Consider the following 13,242-nt stretch of genomic DNA (forward strand, 5'->3'; position numbering starts at 1 on the left):
GATAACAAGAGCCTAGTCCTAGTGAATTGTAATACAAGAAAGCCCTCTTTATGCATTGTTTATCTGATACGATGTACATGTACTATATAATATAAAATAGATGATTACTCATTACCTGTAATTTTAAAAAGTAATCACACACAGAAACATGAATATGAAATACAGTGGTTGGCTCACAGGTACCGATCCCTTTCTCTATCATTTGCAACAAAAGATAATTTATTCCTCTCACAAGGAATATGTATATTACACTAAATTGACAATAGGGTTGAAATAGAAACTATTGATTTAGTATCATATTTTCATAAATTATTGATTTAGTGTCATATTGTTTTCTAGTATATCGTTAAATTGAACCATCAAACTTCAACCAAGAGGACGGAGCAGGCTTTTATTTTTCTATTCATTTGATGGGTTGTCGATGTGCAGTACTCTTGTTATTGGCAAAAGAAGTGCACTAGTATTGAAATGATTAAACTTTATTATGCAAAAGACAAGAAGCTGCAAACAAAATAGAAAAAAAGACAAAGCTGACATGTCAAATCTAATCCAACAACTCATGCTTTCTGTGTAGACCGGAAGCACAACACAATCGATGCTATTTTATGATTTTCTTTTTTCTTTTTATTTTTTAGAAGATGCCATTTTATGAGTTTAGTTGAATAATAATACTAGTAACAAGTAGCAAGTTGGAATCTTTTCCTTTCACTTTTCTACGAGCTTTTGACTTCAATACCATTACGCTGAAAACAAGTTCGTTTAGCTGGTGTAATCCATTATGGTACCAAACCAATATTCTGTAGTGTTTGATTGCTTTGCTTTACAACAGAAATTTAATTAATTTAATGGACCATCACAAGGACAAGAAACTGAGCAAAAGGTATGCACAGTTTCATTAGACAGTGTTTGGTTGTTCCTGATAGCAGGGGAACATTCTCCTTTAAACCAGACTCATAATAATTAGTCCACAGCGGAATCTTCCAAATTCATTGGAGAATAAAACCCTGTATACTTACGTGTTCAGTTGCTTTAAGGCAGGGAAAAGTGGCATCCTCAGAGAGAGAAAGAAAGAGAGTGAGAGGGTCATCAAATATATTAAAATAAAAAAAATAAAAACTATTTTTTTTTCTATAACAACAATGCCACTCTGCTACCTAGAGTCAATTCCTGGTTTGCTTTCAAGGGTTTGTTCTATTTATGCACTGAAATGGGTATGCCAGATTGCTTTCTGATTCTTTCTTATCTATCTAATGGATTCGTGCTATCTCGCAGCTGAGCATGGATATCTGCTCTACTCTCTTTCTGTGCTGACTGCTGAAGTTTTTGTATGGTATTTTGATTCTGAGGATAGTACTAGTGGTGATTGCGATCAAAATCTGGGTTTCTTCCACTTTCAGTGATGGGAAGTAACAGCAGAGGAAAGGATGGTGAAGGCACTTCAGGAGTTAAAAAGGATGAGTACGAACAAGACATCAAATTTCTGCCACCTGAAGCGCTTTATGGCAATACCAATGGATTCACAGATCCTTTGGTTCAGTTAACTCCACCTGGACCTGGACCATATGAGCCACCACCTCCCTTGCTCATACAACCCCAGGTCAGAGTTAGATGATCCTTTCTTAATTTCTTTTATTGAAAAAAAAATAATTATGGGGTTTGTGTTTTTTCTCTCTTTAAAATAAATAGGATAGGTTATGTTTAATGTTATAGTTTTATACAGTGTATCCATGAGGGGGAAAAAAGAAATTTGATCAAAGCAGTGAGAAATAAGCATCCTATCAAAGTGGGGTGCTTCTCAGCCCTGCTTTTACCGTTTAATAGTGATTTGTGGAATTGGAATTTGGAATGGTACAACTAAACTCAGATTTTTGGTTATAGGGCAAAGATCAGAGTAATCTTTCAAGTTTTTGAAATTTAAGGTGGATTTAATATTTTGAATACTGATTTTGTTTACCATTCATATGAGAAAAACTGCTGGTCTTATTGGGAATTGTTATGAGATGTATTGGCCGAAGAAATTTATAATGAGACTTAATACATGCATGCTATTGCAACATTAGTCAACTCCCAGGTACTACAAATAAAAAAAATTATGCAATTACAATAAGGGTTTAATGCTTTTAATCTGATGAAGAATTTACAAGTTAATTAAGAGTTAATGTCATTGAATGAAGCTAGTGTGACAATAATATCTTGAAGGGCACAACACAATGAACGTTTACGTTGAAACATCAAATTTAAAATGGCTATTTTCAAGGTCCCTGTGGCTGCCATGCAAAGACCAGCAGCGATAGCGCAACCCCTGCCACAAAATGGATATGTAGAATCTGTTATTCATGAAAGGTTGAAAAATGTGAGGATCACATGGAATCATGCAGCCACGAATGTTGCTATTGCAGGATCATGGGACAACTGGGAGACCACGTAACCATCTACACACTTTTAAATTCCAACTATAGTTCTTGCTTTTACTTCATCTTATGATATGATGAACATTTACCTTGTCCTGTCAGGGAGCCCTTGCTGAGAGTAGATCAAAATTTTGTCATTGTTAAAACACTCCCTATAGGTATCTATCATTACCGTTTCATTGTAGATGGCTACTTGACACATGCTCCAGAGTTCCCATCGGCTTCTGATGATTCAGGTTATGGCTACAATATATTGGATTTGCAGGTAATTAATTTCATGGCTTACTTTATTAGTTTATTTTTCAGGAATTTCTGATGATCTTGTTGATTACATCTTCACAAGTGTTATCTTTTACTATATAACCTTTAACACGATCATCAATTCGGTTGACAGTTTGGCTTTATTTTGAGACCATGTATGCTTATGCCTAAGGACAATATTTATTCAGCAGTACTTCAATAATATACTAAATCCATTTAGTCACATGTTGAATCATTTTTGTCAAAATTTGTTGTCTGATGAGGAAACAAAAGCGCCATGCCTGAATGGATGGTCTCATACCAAACTAGAATAGACTATAGAGCTGCATGCTTGGCACAGAAGTAGAATTTCATATGGAATGGTAGATAGAAAATTTCTACATTATAGATGTTTTGTTGCATATAAGACACCAGTGTGTGTTTTAACCTCGAAATAAATTAACTTAACGAAATATAAATGATGATGATAATATACCTTGTCCTTAATTTCCTCTTAAATGACCCCCTTCTGAAATATAACTACTGTAGAGGTGGACGGTCTGAGATCATATATGCAGTATGAACTAGAATAAGTTTGCAAGTTCAGAGTGTTGGATTGCCACTTTTTCTAGTTTAGATTGATTTCACCAGTCTTCTATCCATTGCTAGAAAATATTGTTAACACACAAGTGTATTGAGTGAATCAACATCCCAAAATATGGTCATAACTTATAATCCCTTCAACTCGTGCAATTCATCTATATATGCAAAGATAACCTCACCTAGCTCGTTGATTAAACCATTTTTACAGGATTATATCCCAGAAATAGTTGCAAGCTTATCCGATTTTGAAGATCCTCCATCACCGCCATCAAGTTATGATAACACAAACTTAAATGAAGAGGAGTTCAGCAAACCCCCACCAGAATTACCACAACAACTACCAGTGGCAATAAGAAATGAGGCTTCATCCGCAAGTGGTAGTCATCATGTCCCTAGGCCCACGCATTTGGAACTGAATCATCTATACATCCACAAAACTGATAGGGATCAATTTGTGGCACTACGATCAACTTATAAGTTTCAACACAAATATATTACTGCGGAACTGTACAAGACCCTGCGCAGGGAAAGATGATGAAGCATTGTGTTTTTTGTCTGCTATTGTACTTGCCTCGTTTAAGCGGCCTTTATTAGAACATTTGTTAAGGTCATTAATCAAATGTGTAGAAAATCGATTATAGTAGGTAAATGAAAATTTGATTTCCATGTAAAATTGGTCTTTATGGGAATATTATTTTATTCTGGCAGTCAATATATACAATACATATTCATAGACTCATAGTAGCTATCCTGCTTTCAAGGTCATATGTTTTGGAATTGAAAATGCTTTACTGCACATGCTGTGATGAAGATTCAATGGTTACTCTAGCATATAGTGGCTGACAGTAATGTACTATGACTTTCTTTCCCTGTTCTCTGTTGTGATCTCAGATAATGTCATCAGCTTCCGAAATCGACCCATTGCCAAATGGCAAATGCCCTGATTCTATCATGGTAATTCGATGGTTGAACAGAAGAACTAATAGCCATTTAAATGCTTTAAAATAAGGGGCAGATATATAGAAGTGAAATGGCAATTGCTCCCCAGGCAATAGCTAAACTTGATACCTAAATGTACATTACAATGATTACATAATATGCATAGTGCTAGTGTAATCTGTGTATACACCTTCGTCATGTGGCAAGTATCTTCTTGTTTCCACCACTTTCTACTTTTGATAACTGAGACTAACCTTTCATTCATATTGGTTAAAATTTCCCAGACCATGCTACATTTCTTTAGTTTTACTCGCACAAATTTCCGTATAAAAACGACAGAATGATCAGTGTTGACAATCATATTTAATTATTAGGCATAACTGTTCATTATACATCATTACGTCTGAATATTGCTAATAAGATAGAGATGCCAACCATAGTTTCTGCTAAATAAAAAACAACAGTAGTTCTATAGTATACCAACGATCTAAACCTCTTCCCATTTTCTTTTTCCTGTTTTATAAGCAAGGAGCAGAAAGAAAGAAAAACTTAAGGTGTAAAAAATTCCATTGTTAATTTTCCATGGAACAGTCGGATTACCAACCATCTCATATTAGCAGGCAGGTCCGGTGTTCGGATCACCAACGTGCTATTCTTGAAACAAGAAACCTCATTTATGCTTTCCTCAATCCGACATTCATAAGTGAACTTTGTTCATTAAAACGAGCCATAACATATGTGAAAAAGTAAAGAATTTCTCTGGTGAAGTTTGAGAATGAGAAGTAAAGTGTTGTCTCATCGAACAGGCACCTTAATCCAACCATTTGCAAAAGCAATGGCCAAGATTACAAAAGGAGTTGACATACCAAATATGATTATGTAAGGAAGAGGAGTCTTCATGGGATTCTCTCCTTCTCTTTCTCCTGCTGTCTGCCAATACCTGCGCACACACAAAATCCTTTTAGTAGCAATCACTATTCAATAGAAAGCTTTTGGGAAACATATGTGACGTCACCAGAAAATTATGGGAATGGGAAAATAAAACTTATGAATTGTTACTGTTGTGGTTCTTCCTCTCTTGTTATGAATTTCTTCTTGCCTCCGTTCTTGGCTTGTTCATCTCCACCACCTAATAGGATCAGATCCACATTCCTAAGTTTATCATCTCAACCTCATTTAATTCACAAGGATGGGATAATAATAATAACATAAAACTGAAATAAAGGTAAAAGAGTGATTGCATTTATGTTACCTAATTTAGCATGGACTTTGACACCAGTAACATTAGTTCTGGGGGAGCATAAACCTGGAGAAAATGATGGTGATTTTGGAAGAAATGAAGTTTTGAAGGAAAGGGGAGAAGATAGAGTGAGTTTGGCAGCCATGTTGATGTTTGGGTGCTGCAAATGCAATGTCATCTCATATGTTCTCTTGGCTTGGATTTTCTTGTGGATCCTACCCTTATCTAACCAGCTAATGACCTGGCGTCCATGCAGCCACTTCTTTATAGTAATTTACCTTTTTCTTTGTATTGTAAATTACACAATTAAAAATATTTATTTTATATGTTTAAAATTTATAATAATAAATTCTTTAGATATATATAATATTTTTAATTTACATAAATAATTTAAATAATAACATAAGGTTGGATTGAACAGTATTGATACATGTTATCAACCAAGGACAAATGTGGGTTTAGGGTTTAGGCCCACATTCTTAAAGTTTAAATTTTTTTAGTCTTAATCTTTTCATTTATTAGAAAAAATAAATTATAATTTATTTAAAATTCAATAAAAAAAATTAGTTAAAAATTATTTTTATAAGAATTAAATTTAAATAATATTAAAACAGTTTAATTTTAATACATTAATCACTTAAATTGTTAGATTAAAGCTTACTTTATCATTGTGGAAAAGTAGCGATGTCTACCCGTTTATTTTGATGATGTGGCTTTGATTTGGTTGGCTTTCTCAGAAATTAAGACTTGATCGAAGGTCAAGCAAACAATTGTTTGGTATGTCCTTTGCAAACGAAAAAGAGCGTGTCAAATTGAGAAGGACGTACGATTCAATTTACAATATAATGTTCAACAAAGGAAGCTACGTGCCCCCCTTCCTCACTGTGCCACCGTAATCAATTTCAAACATCCTTTATTTTATTTCATTCACAACCTGTAAATACATTATTTCCTTGCACAGAAATGCTGTGAATATCCTCCCTAATACATTTTCAAGCCAAGTTGCAATGAATTTTAACTCAAAAAATATATTGCAAGCATTCTTCTTTCTTTCGGAATATACAATAAGATTTGATTTATAAGTACTTTAAAAACATATCTATCACATTAAAATCTGCCACTTTAAATAAGCATGACTGAGAATTAGACCTCTGCGGTTTGAAAAATTGCACCCAAGGCAGTTACTAATGTCATCATTCATGCACTATTTTCTCTCCTGCTGTATACTAGGTTTTCAAATATTAAAGATAATTTTGTAAATGAAGGGATGAGATCCCTTACAGTTTCTTAACTAAACTGTAGATGATCTTAATCCGAATAAAATGTCAGCAACAATACGCTGTGCACTGTTATTTTTCTTTCTGGATATAATACATAAAAAAAAGTAACAAAGATTAGCTTGATTGTGTTTGAATTGCAAGGTTAAAACTTAAAGGCTATGAGGCATGGACATTTCATTCCCTTGTTGTGTCTGTGTTCATATCCGATACGATACCAACACTAACAAATAAATCAGCATTTCATTAACTTTTTTAAGAGATGAGATGTCATGTGTCTATATTCGTGTCGTGTCTAGTGTCCGTATCGTTTGATAGCTTAAAGGACATTTGACAAATATTTCTTTAGGTATTGGTTTAATTAATATTATCCGTGTTTTCTTTTTCCTGACACGCGTTTAGAAAGGGAACTTTTCCACAATTCCAAAATCATCTTTACATTGCTCAAATTTCCACTCAGGAGCTTATGAAAGCCCAAAATCAAATGTTCCACGGACCGAATGCTAAACCGTTGCTCATTTATGTGTTCGAGATCTTTCAACGGTGGTGCAACTCTATGATACGATTGAGATATCATGGATAGGGTGATGGATACCTCTAAAAAAAATAGTCCTGATGCTCAAATCAGGAACGATGATATATAATAAAGTTTATCTACTATAGTGGCATTGGTTGAATTTAATAAGGGTGCGAGATGGACTGAATTGTCTCACAAGAAACTAAACAAAAGAAGTCCAATTAAAGTATCATATTTTTAAACTCAATGGCCATGTTAGCATCCTTCTTTACGACATTATGTTAGACGTTTCTTATTTCTAGGTTAAATGAAAATTAGATATAGAATGAAAGAGTTTCCATTGGAACAGAGAACAGAACATGGAACATAGTCTGACAGAACCATGTAGGCCAGGATTTAATTCCTGCAAGCAAAAATCTGGGTGGCAAAATAACTCGGAAACAAAGACACCCTGTTAGTTAAAGTCAATTCAAAAGAAAGGGAGATTCATGAGACATGATCGATTATCAAAATAAAATCTGTCGACAGCCCTTAGCTCCAAGTTAGTGGAAGAGAACGTTGCTTTCATCCTTTTAATAAAATCTTCACATTTCTTATTTAACTCTTCAGTGTCATGCACATCTTCATCAATGGTAACAAGGGCATTTCCCCCTTCTTGGGTATCTGATAGCACATTTTCTCGTTCTACTATCTCCAAAACATTTTCCTCTTCTTGTGGGAATTCAGTTTCCTCAGCAGCAATTGGTGCTGCTGCAACTGCAATGTCTGGTTCCTTGGATTCTAACTGGCTGCTATTCTCTTCTATGTGAACAGAAAAAGCAGCACGTTCAGTGGTTGGTGGTGAAGAGGCATTGATTGGAGCAGAGTTGATGGCTATTAAAACAAGAAGGAGGCCATTGCAGAAAAGGAACATGTAGCTTTTTTCAACCAAGTAGCTGAAGAATTGCATGAGGGATGGCTTCAAGGATTGAAGGAGTAAAGGAAGTGAAGAGAACAAAACACAGAGCAGAGAAAAACAAAACAGGAACTTGATTGATACTAGTATCTTCTTCATTCTCTTGGATGACAAGTGCTCTGTATGTAAGCAGGGGAATGCGGGTCTATTATGAATCTATGGTGAAAGGAGATATAAATAGGGGATATCCTCCTCAGCGTGTGTTAACCTCTTTCTATTCTGTCACATCAATTTTCTCTCTTCGTCAATAGACATTTCAAAGAGTGTTATTTTGTTTTTTTTTCCAAATGATATATGGAACAGTAATATTATCTCATTCTTATTTATTAAAAAAATCATTTTTTGAGTTGTACACTTACAAAAAAAAAATACTGATAATATTGGTATGAAATAATATTCGTAAAAAAAACGATAATTAATTTTCATAAGAAATTAACAAAAATTAATTAAGATTTAAATATTAAATCATTTAATTAAAGAAATATAAATCTCTTGTATGAATATTTATTGATTTATTTATAAATTTATAATTAATAAGGAAGACTTTTGAGAGACGACCCGAAGTCAGTCAACTAATACTTTTAACCATATGTAACTGCAATAAAGTACATAGCGTGTCTGTATCAGACCACATGAGTTGAGAAGGGCGGTAATTAAACTCTTGCAATTTCCTACTAATTCGAGCGAATAATTAATTATATCATTGTGCAAAATTTGACAAATGATCCTAAACCCATAACATATCTATGTAACTATTTCATTTATTTAATTTACTTGTTGGATGCTGGGTTCACATATACTACTGTTTTTACATTTGGAAGTTGTAATTTCAGCGTTGATGAGCTTATAAAATTGGTGATCAAATTTTTTGCAACTACTAATGTAATAACTAATTAAAGGTCCCCTTTCCTCGAATTTTCATTTTCAGTCTTCTAGATTTACCGTTTCGAGTCTTTCGTTATAACTTTACTTTATTGACCTACGCGGTTATGATTCTTGATTCTCTTGAGTTGAATGACCTTTTAGTTTACAAAACATATAAGTTTATTTACTTCTTTAGACAGACCCTTGAATATTCTCCTATCATAAAGTGTATATGCTCTTTAGCAAATTTGTAACTAAATATCATAAATTAAATTCAAATATGTACCAGATGCAACTTAAAAATTCAAATGTACTCCTAACAAATACAATTTCTTATTTCTTTCGATCTATCTTTTTTTCACATTCATTAGTTTTAACTTAAATTTGATTTTTTTTTTAAAAAAAACAATACATAATGTTATTTAAATTATTGATAATCTAATGGTTAAAGTTTGTCATAAAAAGAAATGGGTAAAAATTTGTTTTTGGTTCTATAAGATTGGAGAAAAAGGTGAGTTTGAGGATAACAAAGCTTACCTTAAGATTTAGTTACCTGATTCCTTAAAACTTTCACACCTTGCTCAAACCTTCAAAATTTCCTCGAGATACATTCACAGGTTGATACGAGATATTTAGAAAAACATACTTGTGAGCCAATTATAGTAAATTTAAGTTGAATCAAAAGCTAGATTTACAAGTTGATGTCTCACAAAGGATGGAAACTTCTCATAATCTACCCCGTGCATACTATTAGTCTAATGTGTGTACCTACAATGCATTGTAGTATGAAGTTTTTTAATCCTATCTTTATATTATATCATAATTTAAATAACTTTACAACGGAAGTCAACATTAAAAATTCAAACTTGTTTAATACTATTAGTAGTTAACATAACATCTTCAATAAAAACACATAATGCATTAAGATATGCATTACAGTTTAAATTTTCTATCACATGAACCTCTACTCCGATCATAACACACCAAGACAAGGAAAAAATATATCAAAAGACCATATATAAGTCAATATCTAGCAATCTATAGCACTTAAAAATTGCATCAGCAGTCCGTCCCTTGCTGTTTAATGAAAACCCATAATCCAAAGGACCAAAATAACCCGGCCTTCACTCTTTCCTTCGCTTGTGTGGCTGATTCAGCTCATTGTCCTTAATTTCCTCCAGGACCTTATCACTAGAATCACAAGGTTTAGAAACCTCAGTTGGGTCATGCAGATTTTCATCATTTTTATCACTTGACTCTTCAGAATTTTCATCTTCAGCCTGGCGTTGTAGTGATTCTATAACAGCCAGCATTTCTCTATTAACCTGTAATAAAATACCAGAAAATTGCAACGAAACTATGAGCACAAATAAAATACCAATTTGAATACAATGAATGAAAAATTACAAAATATAAAGCATAGAGACACACACTCAAGTTCAATATAAAGTGAACTGAAGCCATCAAAGAATTCATAATTTTCTACCATTCTACTTTCATGCAAGATGAACCATTTTGCTCACCCTCCTCATTTAATTCCATATTTTAAAATTCCATATCTAGCAATCTATGCTAGCACTAAAAAAAAGAAGGGAAAAATGCATCAGCAGACCGTTTTGCTTATTCCGAATTTTCTACCATTTCACTTTATACAAAATGAAGCCATCAAAGTATAGGCATAAGCATTCCCAAGTAAATTAGGAATACAATTAAAAGAAATCCAAATAAGGGCGGATGCATACTTGGTGCAAGAATAAAACCCAATAACGGCATTCCGCAGTACCTGTGGATTCTGGAGAAAGTCAGCAATGTCAGTTGAACATGATGGGCATTTCATAAAATTCTTCTGCGCTCGTAAAGTGCGTCCACCTCCACATGCCCTATTTCTGATGAAACTTTGGCCAGAAAAGGCACCCTCCAAACAGGCTTTGCAGAAGTTGTGAGCACAAGGTGTAGTAAGAGGGGAAGCCATCGCCTTGCGACATATTTGGCAACCAAACTCTGAAAATATAGGTAACCAGTGGCAAAAATGAATAGAGTTTACAAGTTCAATTAACTACAAGTCTACAATGGGTTTTTTTAAAAAAATAATAAGGATTTAAGACAACTTAACAAAAGCTATAAGTTGACTATACAGGATAGATTATGGGAACATGTATAATAGACAGAGCATACCTTTCAATAGCCTTTCTTTCACGGACACATTTTTTGCTTTCCGTTTAACTCTGATTGTTGTTCCATCTTCAGCTTTAATGTCCACTGATTTCTTGCTTTCTGGTGGAGGCTTCTTCCACAACCAGGACCCCTTTTCCTCCTAAATTTGACCAAAAGTACTGGGTGAGACCATCAAAGTATATAGATTATAGAACATCAATAGTGGAACAACACGTACCACTCAAAGGATTTCAAAAAATAATTATGGTTATCTCAGAATTTAATCCTACAAAACATAAATCAACCTATCAACAGCAAAAGGGCAAGAACAACACTTACATCAAAATCCCACGATGGATCACCCTTCCTTTCAGTTATATCAACCGCACCCTTCAACTCATCAATTTTAGGCAGTGGGCGTGGGCGATCTCCAATTTCATCACTGCACGTCAACAACACATAAGCACACACACCAAAAGAGCTGCAGAGAAAAAAAAAACATACCTTGTCCAGGGTGCTGGCTCATTGTCACATCTCACAAACAAATACCTACAAACCTTGCAACCCTGTCACAGTACAGAGCTTCTCCATGAACCAAAGAGTTTGGAGCAAAAATCCATTTGCAGGCCTCATTCAATAAACACAAAGGCTACTATTAGAAGCATCTTACTTGTGTTCCATTTTTGCGCCAGCATTTCTCTATTCTATAAACTCCATCGTAACGCACTCCAGACTCCGGTGCATAAGAAGAACGCTTTTCCTTGTGCGACCTGAGCAGAAGGAAAGTTATTTAAGCAGAAAATAAATGCAATTAGTAGGTAATAGAATAAAAAAAAAAAAAAAAAAAGGAATGAGAGAGATGAGATGACCTTACAACCCGAACGGGATAACCCTTCCTGCAGCTGACTCTCAAGGCCTCGTTCATGTTTTCAAACTTCTGGTCAAAGGATTGAAGCTTGTTGGTTCGTTTGTTACCACTGAGATCTCTGCCACCACTGCCAGTGTAAAGGAACCACTCACCGTGATCCTCGTCATCCTCGTAACCACCAGAAAGGGCAACAGACTGGGAACCATAGCCACTCTGTCCAGCAATGCCGGCAACATGAGGCAAATGAGCACCCCACTGGCGACACTCCATCCTGTCCTCCCACGTGTCACCAACAAGAACACCGCGGTTCCTGATGGGGTCGTTTTCAGACGGGATGGGACCAAAATGGTCAGGAGGAACAGTCACAAAAATCTTACCACTGCAAGCATTGGCTTTCCCAGTCTTCTTGGCTCGCTCTGTGGTGAATGCGGTATCGGGGCGGTCCTGGTTGCGGACAAAGTGGTACACCTTGGGTGGGCCCGAGGACCCTTCTCCCGACTTGGCCGCCTTCGCCAATCGGATGGCCATTGCCAGCTGAGAGTTGATCCTCGGCTGACTCGCCATCTTCGCCGGGATTTGAGCACGGCAATTGGCACAGGTGCGCTTCCCCTGTCCGACCCACTTCTCGAAACATCTCAAACACAAGTTGTGCCCACAAGGTGTCTGAAAGATATCATGAGTAAAAACACTGACTGACTATTCAGAAATCAATAAAAGAAAAGAAAGAAATAAACCGTGACGGGCCTCTCCGGTAACTGCATGCATATGGAGCAATTTAAGCTTCCGTCAAAAATGTCTTTGGTTTTGGCTTTGTCCTTTGAGGAGTCGGAAGAGCCAGCGAGGAGTTCTTGACGTTTCTTTGCCTTCTCCTGGTCAGTGAGAGAGGTGTCGGCCTGAATGGCATGAACGGCGGAGACAAGGTCGGCGGTGGGAGCGACGGGGTAATGGTTGGAGGTGTCGGAACAGTCGGGGCAGTCCCAATGTGAGTCGGAGAGGGAGAGAGGGGCCGAAGGGAGACACGAAAGGTGCCAGGGAGTAGCACATGTTCTACAGGAGAGGGTTTGGGAGGGACTGGGTTTCTGTTTGCAGAGCATGCAGACGCCATCGGAGTCGCAGGGAAGCTGCGCCATTTTTCTCACTGCCAACAATTTCTGCTTCTTTTTATAGGGAAGTG

The 13,242-nt window shown here is 35.7% G+C and overlaps 4 protein-coding genes across 6 annotated transcripts; 1 reads left to right on the forward strand and 3 right to left on the reverse strand.

Moving 5' to 3' along the window:
* Nucleotides 1–363: 363 nt before the first annotated feature.
* LOC100786269 (SNF1-related protein kinase regulatory subunit beta-2) lies at nt 364–3,991 on the forward strand. Of its 3 annotated transcripts, none has more exons than XM_006575687.4 (5): nt 364–880; nt 1,273–1,597; nt 2,258–2,424; nt 2,514–2,676; nt 3,463–3,991. In XM_006575687.4, exons 2-5 carry the CDS (start codon nt 1,400–1,402, stop codon nt 3,787–3,789), a joined length of 855 nt encoding a protein of 284 aa, XP_006575750.1. In that variant the 5' UTR covers nt 364–880; nt 1,273–1,399; the 3' UTR covers nt 3,790–3,991. The 3 variants fall into 3 exon arrangements, with proteins under 3 accessions (XP_006575750.1, XP_006575749.1, XP_006575751.1); XM_006575686.4 differs by lacking the exon at nt 364–880 and adding an exon at nt 888–1,184; XM_006575688.4 differs by lacking the exon at nt 364–880 and adding an exon at nt 902–1,211 and having other exon boundaries at nt 1,352–1,597.
* Nucleotides 3,992–4,539: 548 nt separating this feature from the next.
* On the reverse strand, nt 4,540–5,646 carry LOC100805720 (uncharacterized). Its single transcript, XM_003519636.5, has 3 exons — nt 5,446–5,646; nt 5,253–5,322; nt 4,540–5,133 (listed from the first exon to the last, which is right to left on the reverse strand). The coding sequence occupies exons 1-3, from the start codon at nt 5,609–5,611 to the stop codon at nt 4,989–4,991; spliced, it is 381 nt and encodes a 126-aa protein (XP_003519684.2). The 5' UTR covers nt 5,612–5,646; the 3' UTR covers nt 4,540–4,988.
* Nucleotides 5,647–7,548: 1,902 nt separating this feature from the next.
* On the reverse strand, nt 7,549–8,340 carry LOC100806244 (uncharacterized). The gene has a single exon (XM_003519637.5). It carries the CDS (start codon nt 8,279–8,281, stop codon nt 7,697–7,699), a length of 585 nt encoding a protein of 194 aa, XP_003519685.1. The 5' UTR covers nt 8,282–8,340; the 3' UTR covers nt 7,549–7,696.
* Nucleotides 8,341–9,898: 1,558 nt separating this feature from the next.
* LOC100786796 (E3 ubiquitin-protein ligase ORTHRUS 2) lies at nt 9,899–13,242 on the reverse strand. Its single transcript, XM_006575689.4, has 8 exons — nt 12,803–13,242; nt 12,070–12,731; nt 11,871–11,970; nt 11,705–11,766; nt 11,540–11,642; nt 11,222–11,360; nt 10,830–11,047; nt 9,899–10,371 (listed from the first exon to the last, which is right to left on the reverse strand). Exons 1-8 carry the CDS (start codon nt 13,196–13,198, stop codon nt 10,171–10,173), a joined length of 1,881 nt encoding a protein of 626 aa, XP_006575752.1. The 5' UTR covers nt 13,199–13,242; the 3' UTR covers nt 9,899–10,170.

This window comes from Glycine max, chromosome 2 (assembly GCF_000004515.6).
Source record: "Glycine max cultivar Williams 82 chromosome 2, Glycine_max_v4.0, whole genome shotgun sequence".
Classification (NCBI taxonomy): Eukaryota; Viridiplantae; Streptophyta; class Magnoliopsida; order Fabales; family Fabaceae; genus Glycine; species Glycine max.